Raw genomic sequence first — 20,219 nt, 5'->3', positions numbered from 1 at the left:
AATTTATTTTTGATCAATTTCATAAAAATTCTATCAAATTTTGCTAAACTATGAATGAAGAAGATAAATAAATCAAAAATATTATGATATTTTATGGAGATATGAGATTTTATTTTTGATGAATTTAATATAAATTAATGTATCACCTATCAAATTTTGCTAAAATATGAATGAAGAAGATAAATAAATCAAAAATATATTTATTTGTAGAAATTAATAAGTAAGTAAAATTAACAATTTGATTATGTTAATAAGATAACTACTAGAATTAAAAATTTTAACAACAATAATTAATATTTTATGGAAATATGAGAGTTTATTTTTGATGATTTTAATAAAAATTAATTTATTGCCTATCAGTATATATATTATTTATTGTTATATAAAAAAAGAAGAACAAAAAAAATAATTTATTTATTATATTATAAATTGAAGGTGTTGGTTATTAATAAGTAATTAAGTTAGATTAACTAAACAGATAATGATTTATGTATAAATATAAAGATTATAAAGAATATTTTATTATATTTAAACATTAATTATATTTAATCATTTATTTTTTATTTTAAAAATTATTTTGATACACTACAATAAAATTACTTCATAAAACCTCATCACTTTCATTAGTTATTTGCACTCTTTCATAATTTTCATCTATTTTTATTGAATTTTTATGTTAATGTTATTTTTACGAGTTTAAATATTTCTTACGTTAGGTATTTTATAAAGTGTTTGGTAAAGAATACAAACCATCGTGGTTTTCATTGGTGATGAGTTCCTCAATTTCATCTCCATTAGACGTTTTACTTACTTAAATACGTCTTTCTATTTCATCTTATATAAATTAAGGAGGTACCTATTGCTAAGTTTGCTATTGAACAACTTGATATTTTCTATCAGCTACATAATAAGCAGAGGAGTTACCTCCTTATAATTATGAATTTTATTACTGTTAATTGAGATTAGCTTCTATATTTTATTGAATTATCATTTATTCATGCTTTTATTGATCTTAATTCTATTGGCTTAGTTACTCATTCTGGTATTATTCAATTAAATTTTGATTCTATTGCTGTTAATTATCAAAACTAAAATTTACGTAATGTTAAGGTTAGTTTAAATAAGGATCAGCCTAGCATGCTAACACATATTTATTCTTTTAAACGAAAACATTTCCTATTACTTAAGAATATTCTTTTCTTTCAGCCAAAATAGGATACTTTGTCACCTCTATTTGTTTATTTTACTATATGTCTTCATTCAATCTCTCGAATTGCTATTTTTTTTTAAATTTAAAAAATAATTATAATTGTTTTAGTTTTAAGTAAAATTTTAGAATTTATTTGCTCTAATTATTATGCAAATATTACTATTATTAATTGATTTTAAAAAGCAATTTTATTGTGCTCAAAATTGAGTTGAAATAAATATCTTTAATAAAACTTTTATTTGGTTTAATTATATATCAAGTAGATTTTTTTTGATTTGATCAAAATTAAAATGAATTTATTTCGAAGAGATCAATTAATGTGCTTTAATTATGAATGAAATCCATTTTTATTTTACAAAAAAATTACCTTTTATTTAATTTCTTCTTTGCTAATAATATAATCTGAGCCTTGAAGTGAAGCTTTGTGGCTATTTTTTTTACTAGAAGAATCAAATCGCTTATCAATATTGGAATTTCCAAACTAAGATCTCTAAAGTTTATTCTATTAAGCAATCATTTAATCTAATTCAATCTATTGTTAAAAAACCTAAAATAAACTTTCTATTTTTGATATTTAAAAAATTTACATTTTATTTGCAGTAATTGCTCTATCTCATAATGCCTTGAATATGACTTACTAAGTCATAGTTTTCTTCTAAATTAATTGGACGAGTAACACTTTTGATTATGTTTTCACCTTTTTCTAAGTTATTTTAATTAACTTAAGATTCTTGAAGATCTTAGTTATATCCAAAGTTTTAATTTTGTTAGTTATATTGCTAATACGAGTTTTGATCCATAGATTAGTAGTCTTCATTAAAGTTACCAGAGTTTTTCTTTCTGCAAGAGCTCAAAATCTTATTCAATCTTTAACTATAATTGATTTAACCCACTACCTCATATTCACTATTCTTTGGAGGACTGTTCATCATTTAGCTTCTTTATCTACCTGAATTGAATATTTCATTCGATCTCTATTTAATAATTAATTAAATATAATAAAAATTAATATCTTTTTTTAATTTTATCAATGCTAATTACCTCTTTAATCATTATTTCATTTTCCTCTTTTTATCTATATATTTCAGCCTCAACTCTATTCTTCCATTCCATTTGGCGCTTATATAAGGATGTGGGATCGTTTGAAACATTTGTATATTAAGATGAAAACTTGTTTGGAGTATAAAATTCTGGATGGAATGTGCACTCTCTCACTTCTTTTTCTTTTTCGAAATTAGTCTTTTAATCAATATTTATTTCTTTTTGTTTCATCCACTTATCATTTCTTGAATGGAACTCGTCACTTTTAATAAAGAAATAATTTTATTATTAAATTATTCACAAAATTTATTAAATCAAAATAATAAATTGAAATAAATAATTTTCTTAATCATTTCTTTTTCAATAGATATTTTTTAAATTTAAGAAAAAGTTACAAGTATCTATTTGTTGAGACAAGACGAGGATTGAATGTGCATTACTCAATTTCTTTTTATACTCTTTCTTAATCTATTAGCTTTTTGATCTCTTCCCTAAATTATATTAAACAAGAATTATATTAGTTTTTATTAATAAATGGTAATTATTTATTTATTTATTACTTTCTTTTCGTTTTCTCTAAAGCATATTCATACAATCTTTAGCCTGGAACGTAGCTGGAAGATTTTTCTACCTGATTATTTTTATATATTTTGTGTGATCCCCTTTATTTTTTTTCATCTGCATATATTATTTATTAATTTTTAGTAGTGAGTTTCTTTTTCTTTTTATTAGTGCTGGATTAGTAGTCTTCTTCGTTTTCTTCTGGAACTACTCCATCGCGATTATGCAAATTTTTATTTTTTTTATTTAATCTTGCATTTTAGTTATTTTAACTTCTAGCTTGCTATTCTTCGAATTAGAGTCTCTGTATTTCCTATTCGATTTACAAGAGTTACTCAGATAGCTAGGCATTTTTATTGCTAAATTTTTAAAATTTATAATTGAAACAAAAATAATGCAGTTTTAATATTAATCGATTTTACGATTTGCTTTATTTATCCTAAAAGTTGTTGTTATGGTTTTGTTCATCCTAATATTATTATCTATGATTCTCTCCTTCTTCAGCTGCTTCCTAACTATAAGTTTCTTCATAACCTTCATGCTAGTATTTACGTCTATTTGCTTCTTCGTCTTCTGTAATTTATTTACCACGACTATTATTGCTTGAACTATACAAATTGATGTAATCGCCATTACGCTGATTTTCAGTATTTCTGTCTGTGCTTTATTGCTTTTATCTCATTTATTCTTAATATTCAGCATTCTCCTCCTCTCCCTCTTGAGTTTTATATCCTTATTTTGCTGCGAGTTTATTTTTCTTATCTCCATTTTCTGACTATTAATTTTGGCGCTTTTATGTCTACCAATTCTAGTCAGTTATTTCAAAACCTTAATCTTCTAGCTCCCTATAAAGCTCTGCTATCTCTTGAACTCCTAAATGGATTGTTAAGAAAAATTGTTAATCATACTAGGATTATTTTTGATTTTTATTTTAAAAATATTTGATGATTACTTGACATTTATTTCTCTATATTTGTCAAATTCTTATTCATTAATTTATTGAAACAAAAAAATTTTCAAAGTAAAATTTATTTGTGATTTAAACAACGAACTGCAAGCAATAATGCATGGAATGATTGATCGCTCAAGTACGTTAAAATTAAATTAAAAGATACTTAAAAAAAGAAAGCTGAACAACAATATTAACAATTAATAGAAATAAAATCTTCAATAAAATTTTTAAGTTAGATTTATATTTTTGTTAATTCATTCTCTTTTTTATAAAATATTTTTCTCATTAATTTTTAAGCTAAATTAATTCGTTGATTTTTATTAAATTTTTTTTTCCTTATTTGGCCTGATAAAATTTTACTGAATAAATTCATTTTGGGAATTAAAAAATTAATTTTTTTACTTAATTTAAAAATTAATTAATTACCTTGCTTTTGTCCTGCTGCTGGTTACTAGTCTTTATATTTAATGGTTTGCTTGTTTTATAATTAATACTTTTCTCTTTCTTCTTCTTCATCTTGTTGATGACTATCAAAACACTCTTAGGGAATTTCAACTGCTCTTTAAATTTCAACTTCTCTTCTATTATCGTGAGTCTATCTATTTTTTCCATCGTAAATTTACATTTCGACTCTGTCTGAGTTTGACATTTCATAGCTATTCATTGGACTGGATTCACTTTTAGACTTATATTCATTAAACTGATGCTCTAGTATTTATTTTTATTCCTAAAGTTTTTGCTACTGTTCTTCTTATTCTGCTTACCTCTTTCTCAATAATTCTAATTGCTATGCTTATTACTGAAGAAGTATTTACTGTTACTCTTGCATCATCTTGAATTCTTTTTCTTTAAGTTCTTGCTTTTGTCTCTCAAGTTAGAGTGCTTACTCAACCTACTATTTCATCAACTGCTCTTTTTCTTCTCTTAACTTCTCAAATATAATTAGGCTATCATTAGCATTCTAGGGGCTTCCTTGCTAGCTTCTTGATTAATTTAATAGCATTTCCTTTAAATCTTTGGTTTACTAGTCCTATTCTTTTTTTAAGTTTTCCAACTGTGAGTTGTGCTATTTAATTATTGACTAAAGCTGCTCAGCAAACTGCTTTTACTATTCTAATTGCTGAGTTTATAATTTTTTTAGCTCCTCTTACTGCTAGTTGTAAATTTCTTTGAACTGCTTTCTTTCTTCTGCTGACATTTACTGTTGAGCTTATAGCATCAACTAAAATTACTATTATTGCTATTCTATGTATTTTTTCTATTCTAACTCCTTCTATCTTTGAATCTCTTATTCTTGTAAAATAAGATTTTACTACTACTAGCTTAGCTTATCAAATTATTTCTACTGATTTTCTTGCTATCTACGCAATTATTCTTCAACTTCTTTCTTCTTATCTTACTCAATCTGCAACTTTATTTTTTCCAATTCTTTTGCTTAGTTCTAAAGGTTCCTTTATAATTCCTACTATTCTCTCTCTAGTCTTAATTTTTCTTCTTAGTATTTTTGTTACTGGATTTGTTATTCGTATTACTATCTCTCTATTTGTTCCTTTAATTTTTGCTCTTTCATTTAACTTTCTTTAATAAGTTGAGATTCTATCAACTATTTCTGTTCGGCTTACTAAACAAGAAAATGCTTCTAAAATTCTAGTTATTCTTATTAAATCTTGGCTAGATATTCATGTTATTATTTTTCTAATTATAATTTTAATTAAGACTCCTTTAATTAAGATTCTTTAAGCTATGAATCTTATGAAGATGCCCTGCGTTCCTATTCAATTTATAATTACCTTTAGAATTCTTCCTATTATAACTTAATTTTTTATGCAAATTCTCTTTATTATTTTTCAAATTGTTGCTTCATTTCAATTTCCTACTACTTTCCTTCTTTTAAAATAGTTTCATAAGAGTCTATTTATGCTTTTCTCTCTACCTAAATCATTTGGTTCTTTTATTATTCTAAGCTTTCTCTTTATTATTTTAATACTTACTCTTACTGTAATTATAATTAAGTATTTTAGTCTGCAAATTAACTTTGTGAGTTTTTTTTTAAATGATTCTAAGGTTAATTAGACTGATAGTTTGTGTTGAATGCTGAACTTTGCTAATTAGTTGAATAATTATTATTTGATTCAGTGCTATACTAGTAATTCTAATTGTAACTTAAGTAGTTTTTATTTTAGTTTATTCTATCATCGTTGTTTTCTATGATTGAATCATATTTTAAGGGAGAGATTTAGCTGAACTTATTCGAAATTTAATTTTCTTAATTTGGGCATGTTTAAAGCTTTTCCTCAGCTTCTTTTTACTTTTCTTGTAAAACTTCTTAAAGTGTTAAAGTTCTATTACCTTTTTTGTAGTAATGGGTTTTTCTGATTGCAGGAGAGTTTTATATCATAGGTTATCCACCTTGAATAACAGCAGGGCTTTAAGACCTAACTGGTGATCCTTCTATGATACGACGATTTTTTGTTGCCGAGTTTACCTCAATTACAATTGATAAATTATTTTTATTTTCATTATCTTATGATACACTTCGACTTGATTTGGCAGATTTGTGAGTGGAAGTGTTTCGTTTAGCATCTAAAGAATGTGAAACTGGAGTTTAAAACATTTTCTAAGCATCAACTAAGCTACTAATAATATTTCATAAGTAATTGAACAAAATTTTAATATAAAATTAAATTCATTAAAAAAAGAATAATAAAAAATATTTCAAATTAAATTGTCCATTCAAGCCAAACTAACAGCTAATATTTTTGTAGATCTGAAAAAAAAATAATAATTAAATTACGTATTAGGAATAATATGTACAGGGGATTATGTGAGGATTTAAGTTGGAATAATCTTTGTTTAAGGGTAAACAGATAAGGAAGAAATAGGCTAAATAATTTTTATTTCTTTCTAACCAAATGTAAACCTTTCAGTAGGAGATTGAGAGCGTTAAATATTTTAAACAATATTGCTACTCTTGTTTTCATTATTTTAACTATTGTCTTTGCTGCTTATATTATATTTGCCTATCATTTCATATAGCTTTTTAGCTTCTGGAGATAAGTTGCTTGAATCAATTTGTTTTAAGTTCTTTTGATCTATTACGTTTTTATCTCCTAATGGTACTTTATTTAATCCTTTATTTGGAGATGATTGAGAGTGAATTAAATTACTTACAATATAATTTTTGCTTTATGAATTAACTAGAATAATTTTTGCATTATTGCTATGAGTTAAATCTTATGAATATTTTGAAACGAGTTGTTAATTTTCTGAACCAGTTAGATTTTCACTGATACTTTATTTTTATTAAGAATGCAACTAAGAGTTATTTTAAATAATATTTTCTACTGGCTTTACTTGATATTATTAAACTTGAGGATAAATTATTATATTGTTTGCAGGGGTGAAGCTATTTTAAATTTATGTTACTCCTTGCTAAGCTACTTAGGTTTGTGAACGCATATGCTAGTTATTGCTACCTTTTTATATAGAAATTACAGTTGCTTAACTATTTAGTTAAGGCTTGAGAGCTGGGTTTAGCTAGTGAGGAGGACTTATTAATCTCTAACTGATTACTTAATTTTAGATCAATCCTTTTTCTCCTAAATTTGCTTGTTAACTAACTAAAGAATTGATTTAAATTTAAGTTCTATCTGTGTTCAAGGTAGTCTGCTTTGATGCAGAATTAGATGAAGGAGCGCTAGGTTAAAAGCGAGGATATTGTTAAGGTAATTACTGCTTTAAATTTTAACTAGGATGAGGAATGCCTTTATAAATAGTTTGAACTTGACTGCTTTGTTGGTCCTTGGTTTGCTGTTAGTCGTTAATATTTGATGTTTCCTTTAATACTAATGGGGTAGGGCTATAGAATCTCTATTATCTGATTGTGTTTTGTTGAGGAGAGATGTTTCTAGATGTGATAGAGACTACTTAAAATTAATTAAGAGTTGAGTTGTTTTAAATTTGGTTGCTTTACTGGTTCTATGCTGATTCATCTTATGTTTTATTTTATACTGTCGTTTGCAACAAATTTCCTACACTTGGCTTTGGTGAAGTTGCAATCTGATGAGGAAGACTTGGCCTGGCAACAATCTTTGCAGTTCCTCCTTATTAGTTAATGTTATTTTAAGCTATCTAAATTTAAGGAGATACTACTCGATCAGTTAGGCTTTGGTTCTTGAAAGTAGTTATCACTTACTGCTATTACAATTTGCTAGGAGTAAATAAAACACTTGGGCTTGCAAGAGGTGTAATAGGTTTCAACAAACTTATGCCTTTTTATTGAGATGACTGAATCTATGTGTTGGCTAAGTTTTAAGCAGATAAACTATTTGTGTTATTAGTGTTGCTCATAATTAATTACTGACTAAAATACAAAATCAAATATTAATTTTACTTTAATTATTAATTAATTTCTTTTTATTTTTTTGATTTTTACAAAGTTATTCTTCCTACTTCTAATTAATTAATTAATAAACAAAATGATCTTCTCTTCTTTTATTTAATTTCAGAATTTTATTTAGAGATTTAATTCTTCTTTTAATTTTCAAAAACTTATTGCAATATTTTTAATATTACGATCTTAGTTTGCTGATTAATTTATTATGCAAAAATTATATTTAGAATGCTTTGTTTTTCATTAAAAGTAATTTGAAGTAAAAGAAGAATATTTATTTCTTTTTCAACTATCAATAAAATAAATATCTTAATCAGCAAAATTAGTAATTTATTCTAAATTTATTTATATGTAAAAAAAATGCATAAAAATTTTAATTTCCCTATAAATCTGAGTCCATATCTTATTTGAAAAATTATGCTTAAAGCTAATTTATAAATATTAAATTTAGTCATAAAATACTTACTGAAGTAGCAATTGTAAAATGTAATCAATTTGTTAATATTTTTCTCATTCTTTTAATAAATTTATTAATCAAATAGTGATTAATTTTTTTAGATAAGAATTATTTTTAAGATTAATCAATTTCATACTTTTTTTGTTATGTTTTAAAGTGATTAGTTTGCTATTTTAAATAAAAGGATAGCAAAACTTAAATCTACATTAAAAAGATTATAATATAAATTGTGATAAATAACTTAGAAGATTTTATAAAAACTAATAATGTATTTGAATTAAATTAATATTTTAGTTTTATTTTAAGTCAAATAGATTAGAAATAGAACCAAATAAATTTTATATCCAACTCTACTCATTAAAAAAATTAATTGTAAGAATTAAATTGTGTTAAATATTTCATTTAAAAAATTCTTAATTTATGAAATTTATTTATTGAACTTACACATAATATTCAAGAAGTTATAACAAAATTAATATGAAAGGTTTTTAAAAATAAACAATAGCAATTAAAAAAATGTATTTAATAAAACAATTAAGATCATTTTTGTGTTTTTTCTTGGTTAATTAACATAACATACTTTAATATAAATGTAAATATGCTAAAAATATAATAATTTTAAAGACTTGAAAAAATAATTAACTATTTCTTTTGGTATTAAAACTCAATCTTTTTTGATTTACTTTTCTCTCTTTCTTAAAGAGAAACAGAATATTCCTAAATGGTGAGTGATTTGGGAAATAACTGAACTAGTATAGTGGAAAGAAAAAAGGATTGTAAGAACAGTGACAACAGTTGTTCCGAAGATCTTATTTTTCAAATCCATGACTTCAGGATAATTGTTAAAGATTAATAATAATATGTAATATGGGAGAATTTCAACATGGAAAGTAGGGAAATCCATCTTAGTTAAAGAGCAAATGATTAACTTGCAGGTGAGCAAAGAAACAAGTAATCCAAATGATAATAATATGATAGCAGAGTAGTTTTTGTATAACTCCTTCTATTCAAAGAAACCTAATTCAACTATCACTATCATTAAAATAGGAATCCATTAGAGGAGAGCTTTACCCTTTTGCTTTTCAATCTAATTTTATAAATTTATTAAATTAAAATAATTAAAAAATTAACTAAATAATTATTTTAAATTATTACCACTTTTCCGTTTTTGTCTTTATGAGTTCCAAATAAGACACTAATGACACAAGTAATTGTTGCAGCAACAGTACAGAAAATAACAAAATACACTACAAAGACATAAATGGGTTTTTAAAGAACATAAGTCAAGCCATATTAAACTAATTACTCAGCTACTTAAGAAGGTAAAACTTCTGCAAGCTTAAAGTTCCAAGAATCTTATCCAAAGAAGAAGGTAATTAAGTGAATTGAAACAACAATTAGTTAAGATTCAGTAACTCCAAAGTTTCCAACTTATGTGTTCAAAACATGAGTATGATACTCGGTCCAGTTTGCTGTGAACAAAGTGAATTACAAACAAACCAAAATGAAGAAAACCTAATTAAAAAAAAAATTATAAACACCCTCCCCTCTGATAATTAAAAGTTAAATAAAATAAATAAATAGATTGATTGATTGATTAATGCTCCTTTTTGCTCTGCTTGATTTGGCTTTTTTATTTTAAGTAATTTATTTATTTATTTGATTTGCTTATTTACAATTTTTGATTTATTTCTGACCAAAAGATATTTTTTATTTTCCTTTTTAATTCTAAAGTAATTAGAACCTTTTCTTTGTTATCTATGTAAAGGAGGGAGAAAAAGAAAGAAGTGAATAATAGAACCATTAAAAATATATTTTTGTATTCAATTTTTTTTTAAATATTACGTAGTAGGGGTCTAACTTAACAGCGTGAGCACAAGAGAGGAAGAAAAAGGTAAGTGAAAATGAATCACATCCATGATCAAAGAGCTATCCGAGAGGAGAAGAGGATTTAGTTCTTCTTGCCTATTTTCCATCAACTGCATCAAGAGTTTAGTAAATGAAAATTGAAATAGCAGAATACAAAAATATCCATCTAGGTAAATCTTAGGTCATTGTATAATCGTAATAAATCATGATCGAGTATTAAGAAACCACGAACAAAAATCCTATGAAAGTTACTAAGTTAGGAGCAAGCCACTTTACATATTGAAAAAATTATTTAATCATAAGAAGATAATGAATTTATTCATATGAGATAATAATGCAATTTCTTCAAATAAAAATAGCTAAAAAGCTTTTGATTTATTTATTACATACATTTTCATTTGTTCATTTATATTCGAAAATATCAATAAAATGAGTTGAATTCAATTTGTTGTTGTAATCTTGAAAATTAATTTATTTTTATTGATATAAAAAATTACCATTGGAAGCTATTCTGCACACCATAACCAGTACCCATTCATCTTGTTATCTAACCAAGAGTAGGCTCCTCCTACATACTAATACTTATCTAACTATTCAATACCAGCATCTGAGATGAATCTGCCGGTAAAGAAGTTTGTTGAATGTTTATCCCTAGCCATTTAATAATTACAATATTTGATTTAGCTTTTAATAATATTTATTGACTTTAAATATTCTTTTAAATATTAAATAATTATTTTTAATTTCTTAAAAAAGTGGTGATTTTAAAATAACTACAAAAATATCAAAAATAATTTGCAAAATTTAATTTCAACAAATGAACAAATTCACCAAAAAACAAATTTAAATGAATTTAATTAATTTAATAATAATAAAAAACAAGTAGATCCATTTAAGATACATCAGTACTTTATATACTACGTAATTATTAAAAGCTAAACTAAGTTAAATTAATTGATTCTAAATAAATTTATCCATCTATCTACCTACCTACCTACCTACTCGCTCTTAAATTAAAGATATGAAAGTAAATTTTAACAAATAAAGAAAATGAAATATAAATTCTTAGACATTGACCATTAAAAATTTTGACTACTGTAATACTTAGATTATTATAATTAAAAATTAATATTATTGCTTATAAAAATTAACAAACAAATAATATCTTTAGAAATTTGTAGTTATTTACTAAGATGCTAAATAAATAAATGCATATTTAGTGTAAGTTTATAAATATAAATAAATTATAGATGCTAAATGAGCTTTTAAAATATATTTTAGTTACTAATTATATATATAGTACCATGAGGTAATGCCTTTTTCAAGGTTACATACAAATAGAATACATATGTAGAGTATTTATCACGAAATTTTTGAATGGTATTTGGCTATATATAAAAACACTTTTATATTCAAATCCATTATATATATAAAGTTTAATATTAGAAATTATATTATGAAAAAAAAAAATATTTATTTATTTATTAAATTAATCTATTTATTTATTTACAAATCCATGAATTAAATTCTTAGGTTTCCTCATTCACAAGAAATTAGTTATAGAAGTGTATATTTTTTTATTTTGATCATATTAATGTTATTAAGAGGAATTTTTATACTAAATATCATACATAATTGATAATTGAATTGAAACAAAATAATTTGAATTTTTATCCTATGTATAATAAAACTTTATACAAGAAACATATAATTTTATGATTAAAAACATTTTAATATATTAATAATATGTTGATTTGGTATAAATCAAATATTAAGAAATTATAATTAAATTTATGCAATCAATCAATCAGTCAGTGCTTTGTATTTAATTTTGATACATTTATTACTAGATCTTTTATCAGTATAAAAAAGTTTTTCATTATGATTTTTATTTTTCTGCGATTTCTTATTATTATTTTTTAGAGGCTTCTTGCTCTTCTTGAGATTTAAAATATATCTTACCATTCTTAGTTTTAAAGTAGTATGCCAATATGAAGTCCTTGAGGAAGTAGATGTTCATGAAATCGAAGAGGAAGTGATATAAGAAGAGGGAAATTGAAAGTTTATTGTAAATTATAATCCAAAAAATGATTCTAAGTATTATAGAAACCAATTAATATGGAGTGTAACAGAAACTTCTTCTGTTACTTGAGATAAGGTCATTTCTACTATGATAAAGCTATGGCATATATTAACTGCTTTCAAGAGTGAAGCAAAAGAGTGCTACTTTGTTAATTAAATGCTTCATTGATAATTCTTAAACACATAAACTAATAATTAGTCCTACAAAAGCAATTTTAGTGAGGGAAACTGGGTTTTTCAAAGATTATTTTTAATATTTAGTTAAGAGCTTTAATTTATAAATATAACACAATATGTTCAAGAAGAATTGAACTAAAACCAGTATGGTTTGAATGTTATTTTTAGTAGTTGTCTCAAATATTATTTCTGATGACTAAGCAAACCATATTGTACGACTAAATATACCTAAAAGCTAAAGCAAAAATGATTCTGGTGAATATTCATCTGAGTATTAACCGCTTTTAATAAACCTAATTTACTTGATTTCACTTATTAAATTTAAAATTAAGCTCCATGAAATCAAACTAAATAATTCTGTAAACATTTATGTATTTCTTTAAGCTAAAAATAATGATTTATGTTTATTTATTTATTTATATATTAGTATCTTTCTCTGCTATTCAATAACTTTATGATTTATTAAAAATTACATACATAAAACAATATTTCTTATTTTGTTTAATTTTTTTTGATTTCATTTATAATTCAGTATTTTCCAATTATCAAACACCAAAATTGTTGTGCCATTGTTCTAATTACAACAATAGTCTATCTAGCTAATTGTCTACAAATATAGAAAAAATTTAAGTATTTTTAAATCACAGAAAAACTTTTATCTGTTTAGTTATGTTATGTTTAGCTAAGATTTGTTTTTAAAAACTTATTAAAATAATATCTTAAAAATAATTTTCAAAGTTTCTTTTGAAAAAAAAATACTAAATTTGTCAAAATACAAAATAATTTTATACTTATTATGTTTAAATAAATTATATTTTATATATTATTTTTAAGAATATTAATTAGTTGTTACATATAATACAGATTATAAAGAGCTAACATACATTTTTTAATTTCAAAATTTATTATTAACTTGATTTTCATCAAAAAAGATATTAAATAAAAAGGATTTATTTACATTTTTATTTTGTTGAATTATAATTTGCTTTAAAATAAATTACACTAATTATAAATATAGAATTACTTTTTTAGAAAAATTAATTATGATAAAAAAGATAACACATTTTTAATATTTTAAGGAGTATTTAATATTTTTTAAACTAATAAATAAATAAATCAGACTATATTTATAATGTTATTTTAAGAAATTTATTTTCATCAAAAAGATATATAATGAAAATGATTTATTTACATTTTTATTTTTTTGAATTATAAAATAGCTTTAAAATAATTACACAAAAAAGAATTACTTTTTTAGAGAAATTAATTATAATAAAAAGGATAACATTTTCAATATTTTAAGGAGTATTTAGTATTTCTTAAACTAATAAATAAATAAATCAGACTATATTTATGATAATATTTAAGAAATTGATTTACATCAAAAAAGACATAAAATGAAAAAGATTTATTTACATTTTTATTTTGTTGAATTATAATATTGCTTTAAAATAATTACATAAATTATAAATACGGAATCAATCACTTTTTTAGAAAAATTAATTATGATAAAAATATAACATTTATTATTAACATTTTAAGGAGTATTAATATTTTTTAAACTAATAAATAAATCAGACTACATTTATGATGGTATTTTATGGGAAAATAAAATTTCTTTTGACTAGCATGTCTAGAAGCTAAACATTTTTCTTTTTTCCATCTGTTTCATTGCTTTGTCTCTGTTTTTATGGAATATCAGAACTTATTTCTGATTGACCTATTTCACTCTCTATGCGACTCATTCCATTTTCATTTACTCTGAATTATGACTAAGCTGCAATATTAAATTGTGTTCCTTAGTGAATATTTGAATATGAAGACATTTGAATCATGTATTCTGTGTGATGATGCTTACATAAGGTATCCATAAGTCTGCTACTTCCTTTTTCTCCATAGTCAACATCGTTCTTTTAAAAGAAGGTAGTATGTCCTCTAACTCTTAAATTGTCATATGAAGAAACCATTTTGTTATCATCAAATCTATTTTATTCTAGATTACATCTTGGACATTTTATTTTTTAATTTGCATTGTTTGTAGATGAGTTTGGTAATTTATTATCGAAATAGCCATTAATCTCATTTGAAATATTCTATTTTAGAGCAATATCTTTATATTCAAAATAGTTTTCACTTTAATCAGTAATTTTCTTCTAATTTATTTTATTGTAGCTAAAATACTCATCAATTGTATTATTAATTAAAGTTAGTTCATAATTGTTCTCGTTGTTGTTATTGTTGCTTTAATAAGATTATTGCTGATTTTTGGATTATCTAAAATTTCTTTTCTTTTCCACACTTTATTGTAACTAAATATCTTCTTCATTTATAGTCTTTTTATTAAATTAATTTAAATATAATTTCTAAAAACAAAATTATTTTGAAACAAAATACAATTTTTTTTTTCAATTATCCAATCAAATTTAATTGAATAAAAACTTTAAAAATAAAATATGAAATCCAAATAATTATATTTGGATAAAAAGCTTTAAGAAAAATATTTTAAACTAGTTAATTCCTAATATAATTCAAATAATTTTTATAATTTCAAGTAAGAATAAATATTTTTGAAAGTATTTGAGAAGCAAAATAGTTGAAAGAAAGTAAAATAAAAAAATGAAGCACCTTAATTTTTGTTGAAAAGTAGTCATCAATTAAAAATCTTTCTTAAAGTGTGATTTCCTAACTGTTTTAATATAATTTGCCTTAAAATTAGCTTAACTTTTGTAAGCCATTCATTGTAGATTATTAGTTATAAATTGTAGAATAAGCTTGTTCAATTTTAAATGAGCTTGGATTTGTTTTAGGTTCTAAATAAGTGATCACTTCTTCTTAATTATCTATGTTATTAATAGGAGGAGAATAGTTCTCTTGTTAAATATCGCCTAAATCGCTGTTTTCATCTTATCGGAAAAAATCTGCTTTTTTATCATCTATTTATGAGTTTTCCATTTCGTTTATTTGCTCCAAGTTTTAGTAATTAATTACTTTTTCACTTCTATTCATAGTACTGAAGTTTATAGCTTCATTATCACTTAGCTTTTTTTCTTCTATTTGAGAATATTGCTTTTCTGGAATTATATCAAATTAGTCTATGTTTTTTTTACTTTCTTCAACATTATTTATGAAATCAATTCTGCTCAATTTATGTTAACTTTTAAAAAACATTTCTTTTCCAGCTCCACTATTTCTTTATTTTTCTCCCTTTTCTTAATCAACATTAACCATTTTTTCTTACTCATAACCAGCTGTTTAAGTATAATTAAACTCCAAATCTGGAAATAAATGGATCAGCTTATTGTATTCGCGACTTAGTTTTTCACTGATTTCTTTTCTAGATATCTTCTAAAAGGTATTCTAAAAATTGATGAACAAGTAATTCTTTTTTTTATTATTAATAGAATTTTATATTCTCTTAAGTTTTTTTTAGAAAATATTAAAAAATGTAAAAATAATTAATTAATTATTCTTGTTTTTTAAAAAATATGCTAAAACAAATTTGAAGGTAAAAAATACTTTTGGTAGAGTGATGACAAATTTTAGTGATTGTGTGCTCAATTATAACTTAGATTTATCGTATTTATTAATTATATTTATAAACTCTATTTAGAATTTTTTGAAGGTGAACTTGTTTCTTTGGTTGTGTAAAGGAATTTAGTAATTTTTAAACAGAGGAAGGTATTGTCTTTCAAATACTTCTGGTGATTGATTGAACTCCTCTTCCATTATTCTTCTAATCAGGTTGACACAAGTTTCTTCCTTGAAAAACATTATTGATCTCTACCACCAAGATTTTTCTTCATTTTTTATTGGATACGAAATATTAATATTTTACTTACTCTTATTACTAGACCTTTCTTGTTCTTAAGTTATGGAATTTTACCTACTTGAAGAAATAGAATCATTGTGATTCTTAAAAACCAAAATCTCATATCCATTTTTTGGCTAAAATTACTTTATTGGATTTTACCATATCTTTTAATTCTCGTCAGGAATAAAATTTCCTAAAAATAGATCAATTGATTACTATCTAGCACTGTCACTTAAATTATTCTTAAAGTGACGTTGGATTGAAGTAAATAGCTCAAATCTCCACTTAGTCTTTTACTCTTTAATGTTTTACTTATGAGCTTTCGAACTTCCATATTATTCTGAAATTATATCACCCATGCGTTCAAACATTCCTCTATAAAATACAAGGACTTTCTCATGCACATTTAAATCAGAAAATTTACAAGAAGACTAAAACATCTTTGCCAATTGAATTGCAAGTGCTATTTCTCCAACTAACTATTAGAACGAATTCGTTCTGTCTAAGCAATCAACACAATTACTACGCAAGACACCATTTTAAATTTCTACACACTATTCCAATTTTGACCTCTTTGAATCCTAAACCAAAAATATACCAATTTAATGAACCACATAGTAAGCAAATGTATAGCTTTTCTCCACATATTCTATTTTATCTCTAAATTAATAAATAAACTTTTTTTATAATCATTGTCTAAAAAAATCTTAAATTTTACGTTTTTAATTGCTTTTTCATATCGAAATGAAAATATGTTATCTACTACTTCGATTCTATTTCGCAGTTGATTTCTTCAACTACTTGGTTATATACTTATGCTAATTTTTCTTCATTCGTTTGAGTTTAAGTTGACTTTACTAAGTCCATACAAAATATCTTTTCCCCATACCTAGCATACAAGTCACCAAAATGCTTTTTCGTTGCAGAGTAATAAGGATCGCACTAATTAACTTAAGAAATAGGTGATATTTAAAAATATAAAATTATTATATTTTACTTTGAATTTGGGGTTTTACATCAAAGAGACTAGGATCTTGATGCCAAAAAACAGGTGCAGAACCTCTGATTTGGACGAAAGAAGAACAAGCAGGACGTCTATGAGTCGATTCTAAATCGATTACAATTTATTCAGTTTCAACATAATTTGCAGCAAAACCCTTTTTGAAAAATTCATAATTATTAAGTAATTTTGATTTAATAAATTTATTTACTTCTTAGTTTAATCCTCTTTTACAAAATCTAGTTCCTGCATGATGGCGACATCTTCTTGATATGATAGTAATGCTAAATGAAGAGTTTAAGCTTTTTAAGTCTTTAATTAAAATAAAATAATTTTTTTATCAATTTAAATTTATTCAAATAATCTTCTTATTTATTATCATAAAATCTATTTATTCTAAACTAATCATTTTTTAGCTTACACTGAGTTAATCAAATTTTTTAAATGTAATTTTTGATCAGCAAGCTGGTAACTCAGTTTTTATTGATTAATTAATTATTTAACTTTTGCATATTATTTATTTTTTAATAAATTTTTACTTTTTTGTTCTAAATAGCCATGAATAATTGGAATAACCCATTTTTTATTTTAGAGAATATGGTAGAATTATTGCACTGCATAGTAGTTCCACATGAAAATCTCGCAGAACTAGCCTAATTGTTTACTTTAAGAGTAGCGTCTATCAAGATTTAATTGATTTTAATACTTGTTTTGACTGTCAATTATTTCCAAAGCATTTCTCATCATATTTCTATTCAAAGTGTTGGTTAAATCATATGAGTAACTAGAATAAAATCCTTATGTCATATCATATTCATTCAGTTGTTTTCTAAATTATTGTTCTTCTTTACTTGAATTCTTCCCATCAAACAACTTGAGCACTTCTGTTTTTTATATTGTCCATAGCTTGTGTCCTTTAATTTTTAATTGAAAATATATTAAGCATCTCTAAGATTTTTAGTAGCAATTTTAACTATTTTAACTCTAATTGTCTCAATTAATTTGAGAATTTTTTTATAGCATACGATAATTGAAATACCAAAAATAAATATGAAAGTTAAATAATTACTTCCGATCTTAGCGATTTTCTTAATTTCTTTTATATAAACCATGTAGTATCCTTCAAGGAATTTGTAGAAACCAACAATGCCATAGAATTTGCAAACAAAATTCAATGATTTCTAAATTTCTTAAGTCTTTTTAATGCTCTATTCTGCTTCTTCAATTGAAGAAAACCTCTACTTATCTTCTTCAATTATATATTTTAATCCCTAATCTTGGCAAATGTTAGATTTATCATTCCCCTAAGATTTTGAAATGTAAAGGAGCTTGTATTCCTTCTCATATTTAGAATACCCCATAATTATAGTTTGCTATTCATTTATAATAATGATTAAATTCTAAACAAATCATTTAAATTGATCTACTTTTTTTGTTGTATACAATCTCATCCTTTTATACACTAACCCACCTGGGTTTTGTGGATATTCTAAATTCATTTCTTTTTTAGAATTATTTCTTACTTTGATTTAAAATTATAATTCTAAGTAATGTTGATAATTATTTGAGTTTGATCCTAGTAAATTTTAGAAATACTATTTATTTACTTCAAAAGATTGAATTGAAAATTAATAATAAAAATAGTTAATTAGCGATAATCTAAGAAATATTATTGATAAAAATATTTAATTTATGATTAATTGATTGATTGGTACTAATATTTTTTTCTTTATAAAGTTTCTACATAAACATATAATAATAAGTATTTCAAATATTTCATCAATAAGAATTTTTTTTAAGTAAAATATTGAACTTATTATTCATAAATTATGAATGACTTATAAATCCCTATTATCAAATACGATCTTAAATAAATCTAATTAAAATTTAAAAGTCTAAAAGTTGATTATTTGTGGTAAATTGTACCCAAAATTTATTTATTCTGAAATATTTTTATCATACACTTATATTAAATTTAAATTTGCCTTATTTTACAAAATTGATGTCATAAGTATGTAATAAGGTAACGAATGACACATTAAATGTGCCCACTTCAAATGTAATTATAAAACCATCTATAGGATTACAGATGGCAATCGAAACCTATAGTATCAATATTTATTGATATTATCAATTCGATATATCGATAAAAAAGTTATATCGAAACAAAATTTTTAAGTTTGGTTATCAATTTAAAAATCATAAGTATTGATCGATACTGATATATAATATATAAATTAATTCATTTTTATTTATAATAAAATGTTTAAATTTCATCTATTTTGAATAATCCACTTGATAAATTAAATTAAATATTATATGCCAAATATAGTTTTCAAAAGGGTAGGGTATATATGATATTTCAATACTACATATAGCTGTTCCTATATTTGAAATAATTTTTTAAAAAACCTACATTTTACCAAATAAAATTATTTCGTTCCCCATTCTCTATTAAATTTAAAAAAATTAAATAATTGATAAAATAAATTTTTATATTAAATTTATTCATTTAAAAATATTTTTATGATTTTTGTTTTAAAATAAATCTATAATTATAATAAATATTAAATAAAAAATATTTCAGTTTAAAAAAAATATTTAAAAATGAAATTTAAATAATTCAATTAATTATCAAAAATTGATTTGAATCTAATTATTTATTT

At 23.3% G+C, this 20,219-nt stretch overlaps 4 protein-coding genes across 4 annotated transcripts; 1 reads left to right on the top strand and 3 right to left on the bottom strand. All coding sequences in view use genetic code 6, as the record gives it.

Moving 5' to 3' along the window:
- Window positions 1–601: 601 nt before the first annotated feature.
- Window positions 602–8,135, bottom strand: TTHERM_00656030 (CDP-alcohol phosphatidyltransferase family protein; the record flags this gene model as incomplete). Its single annotated transcript, XM_001032234.3, has 10 exons — window positions 6,559–8,135; window positions 4,191–6,400; window positions 3,235–3,685; window positions 2,812–3,171; window positions 2,647–2,742; window positions 2,252–2,513; window positions 1,798–2,184; window positions 1,578–1,742; window positions 712–1,276; window positions 602–654 (listed from the first exon to the last, which is right to left on the bottom strand). The coding sequence occupies exons 1-10, from the start codon at window positions 8,112–8,114 to the stop codon at window positions 602–604; spliced, it is 6,105 nt and encodes a 2,034-aa protein (XP_001032234.3). The 5' UTR covers window positions 8,115–8,135.
- A 1,143-nt stretch (window positions 8,136–9,278) lies between these two features.
- On the bottom strand, window positions 9,279–11,142 carry TTHERM_00656029 (CDP-alcohol phosphatidyltransferase; the record flags this gene model as incomplete). Its single annotated transcript, XM_001471448.2, has 4 exons — window positions 9,279–9,701; window positions 9,770–10,129; window positions 10,460–10,753; window positions 10,981–11,142. The coding sequence occupies 4 exons, from the start codon at window positions 11,140–11,142 to the stop codon at window positions 9,279–9,281; spliced, it is 1,239 nt and encodes a 412-aa protein (XP_001471498.1).
- Window positions 11,143–12,897: 1,755 nt separating this feature from the next.
- On the top strand, window positions 12,898–13,200 carry TTHERM_000656028 (hypothetical protein; the record flags this gene model as incomplete). Its single annotated transcript, XM_012799699.1, has 1 exon — window positions 12,898–13,200. One exon carries the CDS (start codon window positions 12,898–12,900, stop codon window positions 13,198–13,200), a length of 303 nt encoding a protein of 100 aa, XP_012655153.1.
- Window positions 13,201–14,149: 949 nt separating this feature from the next.
- On the bottom strand, window positions 14,150–19,154 carry TTHERM_00656010 (SacI-like domain protein). The gene is made up of 9 exons (XM_001032232.2): window positions 18,981–19,154; window positions 18,623–18,926; window positions 18,093–18,467; window positions 17,765–17,865; window positions 17,551–17,710; window positions 17,272–17,503; window positions 16,259–17,213; window positions 15,368–16,123; window positions 14,150–15,075 (listed from the first exon to the last, which is right to left on the bottom strand). Exons 1-9 carry the CDS (start codon window positions 19,050–19,052, stop codon window positions 14,317–14,319), a joined length of 3,714 nt encoding a protein of 1,237 aa, XP_001032232.2. The 5' UTR covers window positions 19,053–19,154; the 3' UTR covers window positions 14,150–14,316.
- Window positions 19,155–20,219: the final 1,065 nt, after the last annotated feature.

Source organism: Tetrahymena thermophila (assembly GCF_000189635.1).
Source record: "Tetrahymena thermophila SB210 genomic scaffold scf_8254435, whole genome shotgun sequence".
NCBI lineage: Eukaryota > Ciliophora > Oligohymenophorea > Hymenostomatida > Tetrahymenidae > Tetrahymena > Tetrahymena thermophila.
The sequence above is the reverse complement of the archived record's forward strand: the minus strand, read 5'-3'. Positions and strand labels throughout refer to the sequence as shown.